Raw genomic sequence first — 19,434 nt, 5'->3', positions numbered from 1 at the left:
TAAGGTGAGCTCACCTCCTGGGGTGACACTGCCTTCCTGAGCGATGGTCCCTTAGCCAGGCCTGGATTTACTCCTAAGGGCAGAGACAGTGGCGGGTCATCTGCAAGGCTGCGAGTCCTGGGTACACATCTCAAGCATTTTATATATTTAATAACACGTTGAAGCAATCTCATTTTGTGTATATAGGATTAGATATTATTAAAATAAGCTTGTAAAATGTAGCTACCAGGACATGTAATGAAGCTACTCACCTACCCACCCAACAGCTCTGGGCTAAATAATAGTGATCTCAGAGCTTAAAGAATTCAGCTGTGCTTTTGGGACTTCTGTGAAAGTTTCTGAGGTCTCTTGATTTGTTTATTGCATATATATTGGGTTGGCGTGTATGCTTGCACATGCATGTGTGACTAACCCTGCATGTGTGTGCGGGTCAGCAGACAGCTTGAAGTCTGTCCCTTCATCTTGTTGAGGTACAGTCTCTTGTCACTGTTCCTTTGAACATGTCAGGCTAGCTAGCCTGCAGGCCTGTGGGGCAAGTGCTGTGACTTGCTGAGCCCTCGCACGGACCCCACCAGTCATTATTGGTAGTGCTAGTTTAAGTAATAATTTCAAAGTAAGTGAAAGAAATGCCAAGGATTGTCCACAATTCTTCAAATTCCAAAGCCCTCAGTTGAGAAGTAAAAAATCAAAATGGTGCAGCAGGTCAGCCACAAACAGTGGGGAGACCCTGTAGTTTAAAAATGGGACCTTCACAGGATGCCTAAAGGGCTCTTCCTCCTCCATCCTCCTGGCGATGATAGATGGCAGCTAGCAGTTAACTGACTGTGGGACTTTCACTCCATGTAAATTATTCAAACAACTTCAAAAAATAACCATAGGTAAAGGACACAAGAACCATATTAATACTTTATATTAGATGAAGTCATCTGTCTAAATTTTCATTAAAAATTTAAGATACTGAGTATAAGGCATTAACTGCTCTTTAAAACTTAAAAGTAAATAATAACCCTCATCAGACCAGTGTGGGTTAGAGCTATATCATAAGTGCTGTTATTTGCAGTATTTCTTAATCTTTTCTCATGGATTGAAAAATAAGGTTTTTCATTTATATCTTGATTCTATACAGACTCTTTTTTATATCAACATGTGGGGAAGAGAATTTGGTATTTTTGGCAGCTGAGGCCCAGACATTTTGAGACCCTTGAAGGCAGTTTGCAGTGTTCCTAACTTAGTCCCAGAGTGCAATGACATAGTCCTCATTCCAAGTGATTTAGGGTGCATTGCCTCTAGCCTGCTGTCTGGGAAGGGACCCTTGCATTGTAAGTACCACTTTGTACAGAATGAACGGCTGCTGGTAACATCCATGAGGAATCGGGTTGTGTTAATGTGTGCCAGCGACCCTGGCACCTGAGGCGCTGGGGCAGGAGGATCCATGAGTTTGATACCAGTTTGGGCTACAGAGTGGGACCTGTGTAATTAACCAGAACCAAAGCCAAGCAAACAAATAAAAACCCAGATACTTCTTTGTTTCAGAGATGTTAAAACAAGGCTGCACCCGAGAACTGACGAAACACAGCGTGAAGGTTTCAAAGCTTTGAGCTTGTTTGGGAGGCAGGGCTTGTTCTGCTGCTGTTGCATAGGTCAGTGCTGGCCTTGGGTCCCTTCAGATTGTGTCACGTTCAGGGAATGATTCTTTTCATTCTGTCTATAAAAAACCAGGTGAAAACCAAGTGGTAAGCTGTCTCACCTTGAAGTCCCGTGGTTGGGGCAGCAAGCTGGTTTCCAGCAAGTCTCTTTGCTCCTCCTCCCACCCACCAGACGCACTCTGTCTCTGTAGCCTTCACCTAGCCTCTACCAAGGTCTGTCTGCAGAAAAGCCCTGCTGGTTATTTATAGACTCTGTGCATTCAGAGTGAAGTGTTAAATTGCCTGAGGGTATTTGCCTTGGAAGCTTCTCTCTAACTATCAGCTAAAAATCTTTATCTGTTTAAAGAGGCCTCTACCCTCCTTATGGACCAAGTTTTTGTGGGACTGGTTAGGGAAGAGGGACTTTGAGGTAGCTCCTCCTCTCAGGCATAGGGAAGGCGGGGCCAGATGCTGAGTACGTCATTTCCTTTCCCACTGCTCTCCTGCCTTTGTGTTCAGTCTGTAGGAAAGTAGGCGTCCATCCACCACTGGCTTTGTGACTGAGAGGAAAACAAACTCAGCTCATAATCAGTGCATTTCTGACTAATGCCACTGAATTTTTACCAGCTACAGCTCTTTCTGACAGGTTCTATTGAATTTTAAGGAAACTCTGCATTGAACAGAATGCTTTCGTAATTACCTGTTTTCCAAATCTCAGCCTGATTCTTACCCTATCTCTTCCAAGTTTTTTTTCAGATGTGCCTACACAGAAACCTGCCAGGGAGGTTATCTGAGGGAATGGAGGATGAGAGCAGAACTCTGTCCTGTGTTTGTGGTTCTTTGATCAGTTGCAAATAATATTAATATTGTACACGCTTTTGTTGTTATATTAGCTTTGAAATTCGTGGTAAATTTTGTTCACTGGGTTTCCTACATTTAAACTCAACACAAGGCAATTAAAATGTAGTTCTGAATTTTGTACAGGAGTGTATTCTTTGATAATATCTTAAATATGTTCAGATTGTATCCTCTAAATATGTTTATGTGTCTGATTAACTTTGACTTTTGGTCTTTGCAGCTTGGGGTCTGGTTTTCTCTAGGCTGTGCCTACTTGGCCTTGGAAGATTACATGGGCTCAGCGAAGGCGTTTCAGCGGTGCGTGACCCTAGAGCCTGATGTAAGTTTGTTTGGCCTTCTTTCTTGTTTCTTGTGTTCTTTTCCATTATCTGAATATGCTGCAGAGCTCGGAGTAGCAGCTGCTTTTGTGGTAGTATATATTTGATGGAAGGGCACACTCAAGGGATATGGTTTATCAGTCAAAATACTTTCTGGGGAATCATATCTTAGTTAAAACTTGATCAGCCTGATTAGTACGGCACAGTGTCCTGTGTCTTTTATCATTTATGAACATGCTTCCTATGTTAACTACATCACTAGAAGGCAATTGTTTTGATGTGGCATCTCTCCCTTTCTGTTCAACAACTTTGTGGAAATGATAGCTCACATATGGTATTGCTATTTAAAATAATTAAGGATTTTAATTTTTTTCAGTATATTTAGAGTTACAAAGTTAGTACATTTTTAAAGCTCCTTCCTCCAAAGGAAGCCTGGCTGCTATCAGGATTCACTCTCCATTCCTCCCTCGTTACCGTCTTCTCTTCTCCAGCACTAGACAGTCACTGTCCCTATAGATTTTCAGTCCCGGTGTTTCAGAGAAGCGGACTTAGTGGCTGGCTTCTTCCTCTTACCTCAGTGTTTTACAGCCGTCGTGTTGTGTTCTGCATCGGTGCTCCATTAACTTTTAACTGACAGGTAATGTTCCATTGTTGGGCAGAGCACAGTATCCACTTATCTGTCGATGGCATTTGGATATCTTCTGCTTTGATGCCCTCCTGAATCCTTCTGCCATTAGCATTTGGTTACTAGTTTCTGGTGGACTCGTGCTTTCCTAGAGGATAAAGTGGGAGAGCTGCTGCATCTGATAGACTTTTCCAGACGCCCTTTTTATATTCCAAGTTTCTCAAATCCTTGCCAACACCTGCTACTTTCTCCTTTTGTTGTTGCTGTCCTAGCTCGTGACTTCAATTTGTGTTTCTTTGATGGCTGGCTAATTATGTTAAATATCTTTGCATTTGCTTATTGACTGATTGATTGTCTTCTATGGGAAATGTTTATTCACATCCTTTGTCCACTTAAAAATTTGTTTTGACTGTTGAGGTGTAAGAATTCTTTATGCACTCTAATTATGAGGCCCTTATGAATTGTAGGTGATACGGTAATCCTGTTCTTTGTGTTTTACTTTTAAAAGGATTTACTTATTTTATGTATATAAATACTTTGCCTGTATGTATGTATGTGTGCCATGTGTATACCTGGTGCTTGCATGTAGAAGATGTCAGAAGAGGGCATCAGATTCCCTGGACTGGGGTTATAGGTGGTGTGAGCCACTGTGTGGGTGCTAGGAATCAAACCTAAGTCCTCTACAAGAACAGTAAGTGCTCTTAACTGTAGGGCTGTCCCTCCAGCCTCTTTTACTTTCTTTCTTTCTTTTTTTTAAATATTTATTTATTTATTTATTATGTATACAATATTCTGTCTGTCTGTATGCCTGAAGGCCAGAAGAGGGCGCCAGACCTCTTTACAGATGGTTGTGAGTCACCATGTGGTTGCTGGGAATTGAACTCAGGACCTTTGGAAGAGCAGGCAATGCTCTTAACCACTGAGCCATCTCTCCAGCCCCCTCTTTTACTTTCTTAAATGGTGCCATTTAAAGCAAAAAATTACAAATATTTTAAATGTTTAGTTTTATGTGTATGGGTGTTTTGCCTGCACATATGTGTGGGCATCACATGCAAGCCTAGTGCCCATGGGGGCCAGAGGAGGGTCCCAGATTCCCCTGCTTCCACCATGAGGGTCCAGGAATGGAACTGAGGTTGTCAGGCATGATGTCAAATGCCTTTACCTGCTGAGGTTCTCTGCGGCCCTTATTTTTATTGTTATTGTGTGTGTTGTGTGTGTATGGGCGTGGTGCATGTGTGGCATGTGTGAAGATTAGAGGACAACTCTCTGGAGCTGCTTCTCTCTTTCTATGAGTTCTGGGGATCCCGTTCAGAACCTCAGGCCTATATGCAGCAAGCACTTTTACCCACAGATCCATCTTGTTGGCTCAGAAGCTTCAAACGTTTTGTGTTTGTTTAGTCTGGAGTTTTGGAGACCAGTTCTTGTTATTGTGTGTGCTGACCTGAATCCCACTGTGCAGCTCAGGCTGGCTGACCTTGAATTCAAGATCCTGTCTAGTCCAGTGATGGCATCTAACTAATCTGTTCTTTTCCCTCTGTTTCTAGTTCATTGCCAGAGCAAGGCCCTGATGACCGAAACCCCTCACCCTTTATTTTTTTTCTTTCATTATTGGAGCTTGAATTCAGAGTTTCGTACATGTTAGGCAAGTGCTCTACCACTGAGCTACGCTTCCAGCGCTGTCCTTACCTTTTCTTCTAAGAGCTTGTGTCGTTTCAGTGCTAGACTTTTAAAGAAGTTTTGTGTGTGGAGTAAGAAAGGGCTCCAGTTTCTTTCTTTTACCTGTGGATGTCCAGTAATACCAGTCACTGGTTTAAAAGACTATTTTGCCCCCACTGAATATTCTTGTCATTCTGGTCAAAAATCAGTTGACCGTAAATACGGGTTCACTTATAGAGTGCCAGTTAGATTTCATCAGCTATCGTGTCTGCGTGCTAGCCCACTCACAGAGGCGTCAAGGTGAGGTTTAAGAATGCTGAGTGCGAGCACTGGAACTTGGTTCTTTGTCATGATTGTTTTGGCTATTCAGGGTTCCTTAAATTTTCATGTCAAATTTTAACATCAACTTCTGCAGACACTAAATAAATGAGTAAATAAATGGAACGTATGAATGGTATCTGAGGTGTTGATATGGGTTTCATTTGATCTGCACTGTGGTATTACCACCGCGGGTGTGGAAAACCAAAAACCTGCTTTCTTTCCTCCTTTTTCTAAGACTGACTACCAACCAACTTCCCTCCCTCCCTCCCTCCCTCCCTCCCTCCCTCCCTCCCTCCCTCCCTCCCTCCCTCCCTCCCTCCCTCCCTCTCACCCTCCCTCCCTGTGTGTTGGGGGAGAATATACATGGTATACATGCATATGGAGGCCAGAGGAGGCCTGTGGAGTTGATTTTCTTCTACCTTGTAGGTCCCGGTGATCAAACTCAAGTTATTAGGCTTGGCACCGAGCACCTTGACCCACTGAAGCATCCTGCTAGCCCCCTGCTTCTTATTATTTCCCTTTCTTTTCTACCTTCTTTTTCTTCTCCCATCTCTCAAATACGTGATCAAATACTCTGTGGCAGAAGCATGTTATTAGCCACAATCTTATTGCATTAGGAATCAAATCCCAGCCCTTGTGCATCTTATAATAATCCTTATTTCATTATTTAGAGTATTGCTGTCAATTTTCCACACAATCTTCCATGGAAATTATGAACACAATTAAAACTTATGATGGCATATCATGTTTCAGACGTTTGATGCTGTGCACCAGGGCCTCTGCTCCCCAGCTTTCTCAGTCTCGCATTTGGTCTTTGCAGTGTACACATAACCTAATATAGTTTGGTTGATCAATCACCCTTTCTCTCTCACTCTGTGTGTGGGGGGCATTACATGTATGAATGTGTATTACCTGTGTGTGAATATGTAGAGCTCATAAATTGGCATCAGGTGTTTCTTTCATTTTCACTTACTTTTTTGAGGCAGGGTCTCTCACTGAGCCTGGAGCTCATCTGACTGACGAGGCTGGCTAGCCACCAGCTCTAGAGACGCCCTATTTCTGTCTCAGTGCAGAGTGACAGACACAAGTCACCATCCTGGGCTTTTCACAAGCATCTGGGCTTCTGAACTCAGGCCCTCTTGCGTGTGTAATGAGCACTCGCCCATGGCTCCACCTTTGCAGCCCCTGCAGTTACCGTTTATAATGTCTAAATTGCTGAATAACTTGGGTCTAATGAAAACAAGGAAGATTGTATTAATAATAGGCATTTGTGTAATAAACTCCTGATTTTCAGAGTTCATCTTTCATCTCAAATGCATAGCAAATTGTATAATTGAAATAGTAACCAAATATCATCTGCCTTCTTTTCTTTTTCATCCTTTACATGCAGTGTAACTTCAAGACTGCATGCAACTCTCAAAAGAACAGTGTGGATAGGCTTGAAAAGTAGGATACAAAACGCCATTGCCCCCAGAGCCTACCTCTTGTCTCCTTTCCTGTCACCGTGAGCTCCCTCCTCTGTCCCTCAGTAGCTGTGCTACTGTTTTTCTCTGTATGTTATTCCATACCTTTGGTTTAGTTAACTGTACATTAGAAGCTCATTTGTTCATAGTCCTTTCTTTTGGGATGCATTTCAGAATTTGTGTGCTGTTGGTTGAAATAGTTGTCTTTTTAATGCTTTGTGGCATTGATAGTGAGTGCAGACCTCATCTTTGTGTCATTTGTGCTGCAGTAGCGTGATAACCCTGCTATGAGCATTTTATAAAAATCTTTGTGTGGACATAGTTTGTAATTTCTTTAAGATGCGAGCCTGAATTGAGATTGTTTGATCCTGTTATAAATACTGCTAGGTTTAAATTTATTTTGTAGTGTATCAGCAGAACCTAGAACAATTGTTTTGTATATTAATTTAAAATTTTTATCCTTTGGGTTTCTCTGTGTAGCCTTTACTGTCCTGGAACTCTCTCTATAGACCAGGCTGGCCTTGAACTTGCAGAGATCCGTCTGCCTCTGTCTCCCAAGTGCTAGAGTTAAAGATGTGTGCTGCCACCACCTGTCTTGACCTTTTTTAAAAGCAGTATTGGTATGATTTTTTTCTTTGTGTATGTTTTTCTTGGGGACTTTAACATTTTTTTGGGTGTTATGAGCTTAAGTAAGTTTCATCAAATTTGGGAATCTTTAGCTATTTTTTTCTACTGTTAGCAGTTTTTTCTACTGTTTATCCTTCTGGCATGTGTCGATGAGGATTGAATGTGGGCCTCACACATGCTACTCACACTCTGACTGAGTTGCCTGGCCTCTCTTCTTTCTGGCACTCTAATTGTAAGTGTTTTATATGCTTACGGTGTCTGGCACGGTTTCCCTTCATACTTCCCATTGCTCTGCCATGGGTAGGAGATGCCCTGCCTCTGATCCCAGCAGGCCACACAGAGCATCCCTTGGACCAATTGGACGAAAGACAATGCGACTGAAGCATTTTCCTTTGGTCCTTTCAGCAGTTGTCATGCGCTCAGTCCCCAGTCCTCTCACTGTGTCCATGCCTAAGTCTGTGAGCGCGCTGTGATAGCCATCATCAAGTCCTTTCACGCTTGTGCCGGCAACTCTTTCCTGTTTTGTTCTATTTTCATTTTTATCTATCTTTGGTTATGGGTAAAATTTCTTTCACCTCTTTTCAACTTTACCAGTTTATTTGGTCCTCGCCCCTTCTCTCCCTCCCTCCCTCCCTCCCTCCCTCCCTCCCTCCCTCCCTCCCTCCCTCCCTCTTTTCTTTCTTCCCTTCCGGCTATCTGTCAGTTATCTTTATTTCTCTCTTTTTGTTTGAGACAGTATTTTACTACATAGTTCATGTGGCCTTGAACTCAGTAGTATAGTCCAGGCTGGCCTTAAGCCTCCCATTCCCAGCCTCTACCTCCTGAGCACTGGGATTTGCCCCTGTGCTTGGCTCTGACCTCTTTTATTGTTGTGCCCTATACATTGTATGTGGTTGTTAAGTCTCTGCGTTTCCTTATTTTCCTTCTGGAAGACTGAGCTTTATTTTCGCATTCAGTTAATTTACTTATGGGTTATCTTGAATTACGCTTTGTTATAATAAATTTGGGACCGTTGTATTCTAAGTTATAATCGTCCTGTTAGGAGATAAGCTTTCTTGGACTGAGTTGAGTGTCATGTTAGACAGTAAGAACTCTCCTCCTGCCTGGTCAGAACTTTAAACTCCTGGTACTGTGTGACCTCTAGCACGAAGCATTTTGACATTTATTTGTTTTTGTTTTTGTTGTTGTTTTGTTTTGTTTTGTCATGCCACAGAAATTCTAGTGGTGTAGTAAAGCTTATTGCCCATCCTAGGACTCGGGATGCTTACTGAACTTTCTAGAACTTGATCTTTTACCTCTCTTCCATGGCGTTTTGCAGCAGATCCCATTTGCCTTCCCAGCCTTCTAGTCTGGTCCCCTTCCTTCATCTCAGTGGGCTGTGCTGTGACCAGTGTCTGCCTGTCTGTGTGGGGGCCCTGAGTGTGCCATAGGCAACGGCTGGACTGCCTGCTGAGACCCCATAGTGCCTCCCGCCTGCAGGTGCTCCTGTGCTGCTGTCTCCAGCGCCCTACACAGTGCTTATTTTGTTTACACTGTAGAGTTTTATGATGAGAAGGCTAGCCAGGTACTAGCTTTGCCACATCTGGACAGGGCTGTCAGTACCATTTAACTTTAAAATCCTATGTGTGGCAGTTAAAAGCTATATTTTATTAAAAAATTAGAAAAAAAGTAGAATTCATAACATTCTTATTAGAATCAGTATTTATGTAAGTCTTGATTTTACTTGAATAATAATAAATACAGACATATTAGTTAAATAATATTGTAAATTTTCTAACTATTTTATATGTCAAAATTTGAAAATAAAAATTTAACTGAACTGAGTCAGTGCTATGATACCTATGTCATTGGTTGATTGGGGTTTTTAAATTTCTTTTGTAAGCTATAAAAATAAAGTTTAACTTTATGCCATTTTTTCTTTCAAATACATTACTGAAAATTGTGATTTTTGTTTCTTAGGAGTACATATCAGACTAGGAAAATGGGTTGTATTTTGGTTTTAGCAAGTGTCTTACCTAAGAACAGTCTTTAACTGGATCATTCATTGTTTCAGAACGCTGAGGCTTGGAACAATTTATCCACTTCTTATATTCGATTAAAACAAAAGTAAGTATACAACTCCCATATGAAGAACTTGGTTTTCCCCTAAAATTAATAAGATTTCTCTAACTGAATATTTAAAATCTGTGCCTAGCTCTCTGTTTCTTTTTTCCTGTGCTTGTATGTAAGTTACAATAACTTAGTGAACCTTTGAATTCTAATTGTAGTTATTTCTTGAAAACATTTAATGTATAATAAGTATGCATTATGCATAATAAAGAAATATCTTTTAAAATTGTTTTTTGCCACCAATTTTTCAGCCTAAAATTTTTTTTTTTTTTTTTTTGGACAGGGTTTCTCTGTGGTTTTGGATCCTGTCCTGGAACTAGCTCTTGTAGACCAGGCTGGTCTCGAACTCACAGAGATCCACCTGCCTCTGCCTCCCAAGTGCTGGGATTAAAGGCGAGCACCACCACCACCCGGCATCAGCCTAAATTTCATTACATGATAAAACCAAACAGACCTATAGTTGTTCAACTCAGTTGGTAGTTTTCTTATTAATTGCTTGTCTTAGACATTTTTATAAAATATAAACATGACCCTATTCTTCTGGAGATGTAGATTTAAGAAATAAATCAGTCTGCAGTATTATTTTAAAAGCTGATTAGTGACACAAGCCGTACGTGGTGAGCATCAAGCATGAGTGCGAGGGAGCTGATGGAGTAGGTGCCCTGCTCGCCCGCTGTGGGGGCCCGCTGCGGTCAGGAACGTATGTAGTCCGGGGAGGAGCTCAGAGGAGATGGTCTGGGAGCCTGACTCGCAGATGCTTGTCTTGTGCTGAAGCTAGATCTGAAGGACATGTGGGAAGGATAGAGGACACCTTTTCGGCAAAGAAAGCCATGTGACCAAATGTGGAGTGACATAATCGAGTGAATTTCTTTAGGAGGTGGAAGGAAAGTAGTCCAGCTGTAGAGTAATGTAAGATCTCTAGTGAAGAAGGATGGAAAAGGGGTCACACTCAACTCACTGTCTTCTAACCCTAACGAGCATGTTGAGACTATACTGTTGGGAATAGCCTGAGATTTTGGTGGGAAACCAACAGAGAGAAACTTTGGGGACTATGTATCAGGAAGCAATGTTTGAGACAGAGTAGAGAGGGACCTGGAAACTGGGAGAACTGAGGTAACTAGAGTGGATAAAGAAAGGGCAGATGCTCCTGACACTCTAGATAAATCTACAAAACAAAATCATATAACCTGGCGAGGGTGGAAAGGGTTTACGCAAAGATAGGGCAGTCTACAAAATTACCCAACAGGATATAAACTTTTTTTTTTTTTTTTTACCTCATGTCTGTCCTGCCCACTGCTATGCTTCCCTTTCTCTGTCTTGCAGGATGCAGGTTACAGCTGCATTGGGTAGGTCACTCTAGATTGGAGTCTGGTACTTGAATCAGCTTGTTCTTGGAGCAATATTGAGATTGATGCCTTGTTGTAATGTCCTTATCGGCTGTGAATAAATTAGGGAAGACATATATCCATAGAGTGCTCTGTGCCCCTCTTATGGTTATTGAACTATACAGGGAACCTTGGTGATTCTATGCTATTTGGGCATCTGATTCCCAAGTGATGTATTGATACAGGCGACTGAAGAGTGCCATTCCCATCCACGTTCATATGCAGTTAGCCGTGATTTGTCTTAATTCATTGTTCCTTTCTTTAAAATCTGACCTTCCACAGAGTGAAAGCTTTTAGAACTTTACAAGAAGCTCTTAAATGTAACTATGAACACTGGCAAATCTGGGAAAACTATATTCTCACTAGCACAGACGTTGGGGAGTTTGCAGAAGCCATTAAAGCTTACCACCGGCTCCTGGACTTACGAGACAAATACAAAGATGTTCAGGTACGAGGTTCACATTTTGTTATTTCAGCTTGGTTTTACTGTTTTTCTCTTCTGTGATATAAGTTGTTTTCTTTAACATTAAACACATGTAACATATGTAAACCGCATTTCTGTTCTTCAGTCATCCATTCTGGTTACTTAGCGTTCCTGGCATGTCGATGTTAAGTGTACTTGTGCAGTCACACACAGTATTGCTGCAGCTCATGTATGGAAGTCTGACTCATGGCTTACACACATGCTGTCAGTGTGCAGAGACAAAATAGGAGCTCCTTGCATTACTTATTCTTTGGGTAACTCTGCCTTCTGTGGTTTGTAATAGTGGGAGCAAATTCTGTATACATTCATGCAGCACTTGCTGCATGCATCCAAGGCTTGGACAACATAGAGAGAATGGGTGGTATTTTGTTTACAACACTGAAGATATAGTCTTTTTGGTTAGATGAAGTCATTCTTGAAAAGAGTATTGAGATTTGCAGCCACTGTGTTTTCTGCATAGTAGCATGAAATAAGCAAGACCTTTTGGGTTGAATTATAATATAAGGCAGTGTACAAAGAGACAATACTCAGGAGTTTATGGGTTCTGGAGTCAGAGGACTAGAAAACAGCACTTTATTCTTTTGCTCTTGTAGTAGTCAGCATATGCTATTTAAAAAGATGAAATTCTATTTATAAAAACCATACAACACAAACACAGAAGTAACATCTAATATATGACTATACCTTGCAAATCTCATGGCATAAATTCTAAACACAGCTTATGACAATCCTATCTTAACTCCCCTGTGTTTGGCTCATGTACATGTTTTGGAACCATACATATGTAATTGGCCAAGGTGACTTTAAGGCTTTGGTTCCATGTAATTCACTGAGAAAATCTATAACTTCAAGTAGAACTATGCACACGGAGGAGAGATTCTAACTTTCAGTCGGTCTTTCTCCTCCTCTTTCCTTCACTGTCTTTCATTGTAAGTATTGTCCACTGTGGGAAGAAGGGATTGCATTTAGAGTCCAGACATTAGTTTAAGTGCAAGCTAGGCTGAGAGTGGCTCAGTAGTGGAGCACTGCCTAGTTCTGTCTCCTACACACTTTGCCTCTTGGGGCAGGGCACAGATGATGCTCAGGACAGATCTCAGTATGTCACAGCGCACTCTTCTGTACTTAGATTTTGTGTATTTCAACTGGTTTTAAGGTCTTTCTTGACTAAGAAAGATTTTAGAAACTTGTTTTTAAAACCTCAGGGCAAGTGTGAGTCACTTGAATTGGTATTATTTTCCATTTTACACTTGCGATTAATTTTCTTACACATGTGTAAGATACGAGCCACGACGCTGCTCGTTTGATGTCACTGCACGCTGAGGTCCTCTGTGCTTCCTGTCCCCGTTACAGTTTGAGTAGGAGGTGTATGTCTCCCGGAGGCCTATGTTTTCAACACTGTGTACGGCTGGCAACACTATCTTGAAGGAGGTGAAGACAGGCTGGTGGGAATGGATTCTGAAGGCTAGGTCTTGAAAGGTTACATCAGCCCCTGGTTCCAGTCTGCTCTCTCTACCTCCTGGTCAGTGCCATGTGAGGTGACTTGGCCACACATTCGTTCCTCCATGAGTGCCATGCCTCCCCACCGTCCTTTGATGAACTACAGTCCTTTGCAATGTGAACCTGCGCAGATCTTACTGCCTTAAGCCGTTTTCCTCCAGCACTTGGTCATAGTGACCACAAAGGCAGCTGATACAGTCAGGCCACAAAGGGAACTTGTTGGGTTTGTGTATCTGTGAAGACACTTTATTTCTTGAGGCAGGGTCTTTCGCTGAACCTGGAGCTTACGGATGTGACTTAAACCAACTACTGGCTAACGCCCTTGGGATACTCTTTCTTTCTGCCTATAGAGCCCTGGATTTGCAGGCGTGTGCTGTTGTGTCTGGATTTGCAGACGTGTGCTGTTGTGTCTGGATTTGTGGATGTGTGCTGTTGTGTCTGGATTTGCGGACATGTGCTGTTGTGTCTGGATTTGCGGACATGTGCTGTTGTGTCTGGATTTGCAGGCGTGTGCTGTTGTGTCTGGATTTGCAGGCGTGTGCTATTGTGTCTGGATTTGCAGGCGTGTGCTGTTGTGTCTGGATTTGTGGATGTGTGCTGTTGTGTCTGGATTTGTGGATGTGTGCTGTTGTGTCTGGATTTGTGGATGTGTGCTGTTGTATCTGGATTTGCAGACATGTGCTGTTTTGTCTGGATTTGCGGATGTGTGCTGTTGTGTCTGGATTTGCAGACGTGTGCTGTTGTGTCTGGATTTGTGGATGTGTGCTGTTGTGTCTGGATTTGCAGGCGTGTGCTGTTGTGTCTGGATTTGCAGGCGTGTGCTGTTGTGTCTGGATTTGCAGGCGTGTGCTGTTGTGTCTGGATTTGTGGATGTGTGCTGTTGTGTCTGGATTTGTGGATGTGTGCTGTTGTGTCTGGATTTGCAGGCGTGTGCTGTTGTGTCTGGATTTGCAGACATGTGCTGTTGTGTCTGGATTTGTGGATGTGTGCTGTTGTGTCTGGATTTGTGGATGTGTGCTGTTGTGTCTGGATTTGCAGACGTGTGCTGTTGTGTCTGGATTTGCAGACATGTGCTGTTGTGTCTGGATTTGCAGACATGTGCTGTTGTGTCTGGATTTGTGGATGTGTGCTGTTGTGTCTGGATTTGTGGATGTGTGCTGTTGTGTCTGGATTTGCGGATGTGTGCTGTTGTGTCTGGATTTGCAGACGTGTGCTGTTGTGTCTGGATTTGCAGACATGTGCTGTTGTGTCTGGATTTGCAGACATGTGCTGTTGTGTCTGGATTTGTGGATGTGTGCTGTTGTGTCTGGATTTGCAGACGTGTGCTGTTGTGTTTGGAGATTGGACTCGTGTCCTCAAGCACTTATTTGATGAGCTGTCTCCCCAGCCCTTCAAAAAATTGACAGGATATTAGGTGGCAACAGGGGTGGGAGGTGAAGGTTGGGAGGACACAGTAGAAGATCTTGGTGTGGAGTTGTCTGGGGCTAAATTGGATAGACTTATGTGTTAGTGCATAAGGAAGTGAGACACTCCTCTACTTACGTGGATAGTCTCCAGTGGCATTCTGCTTGTCATACTGGCCTCTTGGCCAAACCATCTCCTCCTTAATGCCCCTAGGTGACTGTGGTAAGTCAATATGAGACCACTTTTCTGCTGTCGTTTGCCTCGCGTTTGTCCTTTGTTCACTTTCTGGTGTGAATGGGTTGCCTTCTAAGTCAGTCCCTTAACCCTCAATAATCTGCGTATAACCAAGGACTAGTACCATTGGCTCACTGGCTTTGAGGATCCAGAAGCAGTCCTGATTATTCTTTCATGCTTGACACCAAGGGACTAGTGCTATAAAGAGAATCTAAGTGGTTCAATCTAGAACCTTCTCCTGTAAGAGAGTAGGCACAAGACTTGTGTGGTTCATGGTGTGTAAGCACAAAAGGGGGGGGGTGTCTTTTTTTTTTTTCTGCCATTCTCCCCTGCATTTTAAGGAACACAGAGGACTAGTCAGGTGAGACATGGTAAAGTGATAACTATATTTACCAAGAGCTTGCTGTGTTGGATCCTATTCTGGTCCTTAGCATGTATTAGCTCATTTAATTCTCAGTGCAGCTGTGAGGGGTAATTTATGCTAACAGAGGCTTTATCTGACCTGGAATGTATATGTATGTATGTCTCCATTCCCTGTCACTTTCCGTATCTTAAAGGAACTGATGGCCCAAATAAAAAGCCATCTAAAGATTATTTTGAAAAGGAATTTCTTTTTAAAAGAGTTCTGAAGTCACCAAGGTAATGCTGATTTTCATTGACTTTGGTATATCAATTATGGTAAAACTGAGAGACAAGTATTTCAGAAAAAGGCAAGAAGATGTGGAGCAATTGTTTAGAAGAAAACAGGATCTGTCTGGATGATTCCTGTCTCTTGCAAGTGTAGCATCTGAGTGGGATTGGTGAATGTTTAAATTTCCTTTTCTAACTGGGCACCAGCTCCGGAGCCCCCCTCTCCCTCAGGATGAAGCAAGTTGTTACGATGCTGCTGCCATGTTTGTCCGAGAGCGGATGAGCGAGAGGAAAGGGAGTCGTGCTGCTGCGTTCCAACAGAAACGCTGAGAGTAATTATTTGATTCTAAAGATAGAACTCTTGAGTTGTTTACTTGGCTAACAAATAAAAGCACAGTAATAAATAAAAGTAACAGTAAAAGGACCCAAGAAACACATTTAAGGGATATATTTAAGCATTTTTCAGAAAAAGAAAAAAGTCTTAAGCATAACTTTCCCAGCACAAACTGCCTGCCATGCTTCACCTCCCGTCCTGGGCTGCTGAGGACAGGGCCAGGGCTGGGCACCTGCCAGCAAGCGCTCCAGCCCTGAGCCACAGCCCCAGCCTTAGCTGTCGTCCTAACTGAACTTTTCAAACTGGCTTTAGCATTCATTTATAGCTCCTCATTCCTCTAGTGATATACACTCTTTTCTTTTTCTGTTTTCCTTTTGTTGGAGGTAGAGGTGGGGGCAGGGTCTCTCTACATACCCTGACTGTCTTGGAACTTGCTGTGTAGACAGGGCCAGCCTTGAACTCCCTCTTCTGCTTACTGATTGCTGGGATTAGAGGCATGTACCACTGCACAGGTTCATATAAAACTGTTTCCAACCACAGCAAATCTTGCTGGTTTCCATTTACAATGTAATCCTATGTGTGTCTTAGCACATTGTCTTATGGGAACTTTTGTGAAAATTTGCTCATTTGTGAGATAAAATTATTAGAATTTATTTACATTCATGGCCAGTTAACATTTTCTATTTTTATTTTCCCCTCATTATTCCATTTTCTCAAATCAGAGTGTTGATACACACTTTATCTAAGCATGAACATTTATTTTAATGTATATGAGAGTTTTGCCTACGTGTCTGTGTACCACATGCATGCAGTGCCCATGGAAGCCAGAAGAGGACATTGGATCCCCTGGGACTGGGGTTACAGACAGTTGTAAGCTGCCGAGTAGGTGCTGGAAATTGAACCTAGGATCTCTGGAAGAGCAACCAGTGCTATCTTAACCACTGAGCTATCTTTCCAGACCCAAAGCATGAATATTTAAATGACTTTGTAATTGGTTTCATTAGAAGTTGAGTGTATTTTGCAGGAGTCAAGGGTAACGTTGGATTCTCGAGACTGAGATCTAGGAATGAGACTGTCCTCCTGCGGTGTGCACCGAGATCTAGCATTGTTCTGTAACATGTCTGTGAAGCACGTTGAGCAGCATCACGGGTTCTCACGGTGTCATGTTAGAGCTGTTAGCCTGTTGTGCACATTTGGACTTACTGAGGAGATAGTACCAAGAATGTCATTTCTAGGTAACCAGTGACTTAGGTCAGCTGACCTTCATTAGCACCGTAGAGAACCCTCAGACATTCAGTTGTAGAAATAACATGGGAAGACCATGTGTCTGTTTGTTTCTTGGGGAAGCCCTGTAAGTGGCTCTCCAGAGAAATGTCATAGAATTCTGATGACACTGGTTAGCTTCTGCAGCCATGGGCACAATCACTTTCTAGTGGCTAAGCCATCCTTGGCACAGAGTCCTGGTTACTGGCAATCAGCTCTGGCGTGTATTGCTTTGTAGTGTATTGTCTGTTGGCACACATTACAGCAGTTGGTCAGTGTGCACCATGACAATTGGTAGGTGGCCTGGAATGTTTTTATCTTGGGTAAAACTTAATTTGACTCGATATATTTGGTAGCAGTTGTCTTTCAGAAAAATCTCTGATATTCTTTTGTTTGACACTATTGACCCCATTCTATTTTAACTTGCTTTGAAATTCTTTTTATCTTTTCCTTCCTGTGTACTGTACTAAAGTTTTAACTCCCATTTTATTTATAGGTATGGATTATGGTGATTTAGTTTTTCCCCATAGTGAGTATATAAAAATGTATAAATTTGTATTTACCATAATACAGACAGTGGTGTAAACGAGATACAAATTACCCTGTTTTTTTTCTTCTTCTAGTATTTGTAAAGGGAATCAGTGAGCGAGCCTATTACCGGTATATCTTTGTTGTTGTTTCTTCAGCCTTAATTGAGAGTGAAGTATAGATTGGTAAAACTCAGGCATAGTGTTCTGTATCAGCACTACCTAGCATTGTTTTTCTAACGTCTGCACTTACATTTTTGCTCTTTCTTACCAGTCATTAAATCTGATTTTTGTTTTTATAATTAGTCCTTGTTCATTTTCCAAGTTTCTACAAGTGGCTGAGCAAATCCTTGTGTGGATGCTTCTTTCCTTGGACAAATTCTAAGTGACCTGTTATTTCTTCCTGGTTTCTTAATTTTAGACTTATTTTTGATGAGTTGGTGTCTTAGTTAGGGTTTCTGTTGCTGGAAAGAGACACTATGACTATGCAACTCTTACAAGGGAAAATCTTTTGTGGGGAGGGTCTCTGGTTCAAGACAGCGATTCTCTGTGTAACTGTCCTGTAACCAGGACCCTCTGTAGACCAGGCTGGACTCGAACTCACAGAGATCCACGTGTTTCTGCCTCCTGAGTGCTGGGGATTAAAGGCGTGTGCCACCATGCCTAGCTAGAGGAAAACATTTAATTGGGGCTGGTTTGCAGTTCAGAGGTTTAGTTTGTTATTGTCATGGCAGGCAGTCATGGTGCTGCGGAGGTGGCTGACAGTTTTGCATCCAGATCCACAGACAACAGGAAGAGAGAGACACTGGGACTGACTTGGGCTTCTGAAACCTCAAAGCCCGCCCCCAGTGACCCACCTCCTCCAACAAGGCCACACCTGCTCCAAGAAGACCACGATAGTGTCACGCCCTATGAGCCTATGGGGAACGTTTTTCATTCAAACCACTACAGTTGGCAATCATCTGGAAAAGGAATTTCAGTTTTACATAGTAAAATCTATTTATCACATATTGAGTGCTTAATATATTCTAGCCACTTAACATAGATTATAGAGTACAGTATTTGGAGTGGATTCTTCAAGGTGATGACCATTACAGTGAGGCCTGGAAAGCTTATGTAGTTAGTGGGAACTGAAGCATTAGAATCACACGTGCTTTGATGTCTGTGGGAAGATTTGTGTGAAGTATTTCCTCCTCAGATTAATGTTTGTGTGAGTGGTTTCTAACAATATTTTCTTAATTGAAGTATAGGTTACTTGTAATTAAACATGCAGATTATTAAGCTTTATGCTTTTTGACTGTTATATATTCTAATATAACCATGACTCCCATTTTTGTCACTAGAGTCCTCTTATGTCCCTTCTGGTCAGCTGAGCCACCACCACCCTTTCCCAAACTGAGTAATTCCCTTCAGATTTCTGCCATCACAGTTCTCTGCTGCTTTCCAAGTATCACATAACTATCATAGATAGCTGTATATTGATATTCTTTGTGTAGATTTCTGTTTGATATTTTCTTTGGAGTCATGAAAAGGTGCTATTGATGGGCAGCAGGGCACATTGCCAACCAAATTAAAGTCTTAGAATAAATGATGATTGAGTATTACCTGAGAGAAAAGAGAGAGGAAACAGATCCACTTTGTATAATTACAGCTTTGGAAAATAGATGCTATCTCCAGTCTACTGCCGAGGAATCTTAGGCTAGCGGGGTAAGCTAATGAAGTTGATGTGTTCTAGCTGACAGGCCGTGGAGAGCAGGGGAGCCAGGGCTTGAGACCTGGCCTCTTTAACTTAGAGCTGTGTGTGTGTGTCTGTGTATACATATGTGAGTGTTTTGCGCATGGTTGCATACACACTTGTGCCTGTGTGCCTGTAGAGGCCAGAGGTCCGTGTTGGTTGTCTTCCTTAGTGGCTTGTCATCTTGGTTTTTGAGACAGCATCTCTCACTGAACTGGAACTGTGTGCTTGGCGAGAATAGGTAGCCAGCAAACCCCAGGGATCCTCCTGTCTCTGCCTCCCTAGTGCTAATATTACAGGTCACACCAGCATTCCTGGTACATGGCCTCAGGCTGTGAAT

The 19,434-nt window shown here is 42.3% G+C and overlaps 1 protein-coding gene across 2 annotated transcripts in view; it reads left to right on the top strand.

The window, feature by feature from the left end:
• Positions 1-19,434, top strand: part of Ttc27 (tetratricopeptide repeat domain 27) — a 132,829-nt gene that overhangs the window by 94,820 nt on the left and 18,575 nt on the right. For both annotated transcript variants that reach the window (XR_009058195.1, XM_057787389.1), the window contains exons 14-16: positions 2,704-2,802; positions 9,546-9,598; positions 11,269-11,434. Coding sequence is in view for 1 of the 2 variants with exons in the window: in XM_057787389.1 (XP_057643372.1) it covers positions 2,704-2,802; positions 9,546-9,598; positions 11,269-11,434 (318 nt within the window). In the remaining variant the exon portion in view is untranslated. The remainder of the gene's footprint in view (positions 1-2,703; positions 2,803-9,545; positions 9,599-11,268; positions 11,435-19,434) is intronic.

The sequence above is a fragment of the Chionomys nivalis genome, chromosome 1, assembly GCF_950005125.1.
Source record: "Chionomys nivalis chromosome 1, mChiNiv1.1, whole genome shotgun sequence".
Classification (NCBI taxonomy): Eukaryota; Metazoa; Chordata; class Mammalia; order Rodentia; family Cricetidae; genus Chionomys; species Chionomys nivalis.
Note: the sequence above shows the minus strand (reverse complement) of the source record. Positions and strands in the feature narration are given on the sequence as shown.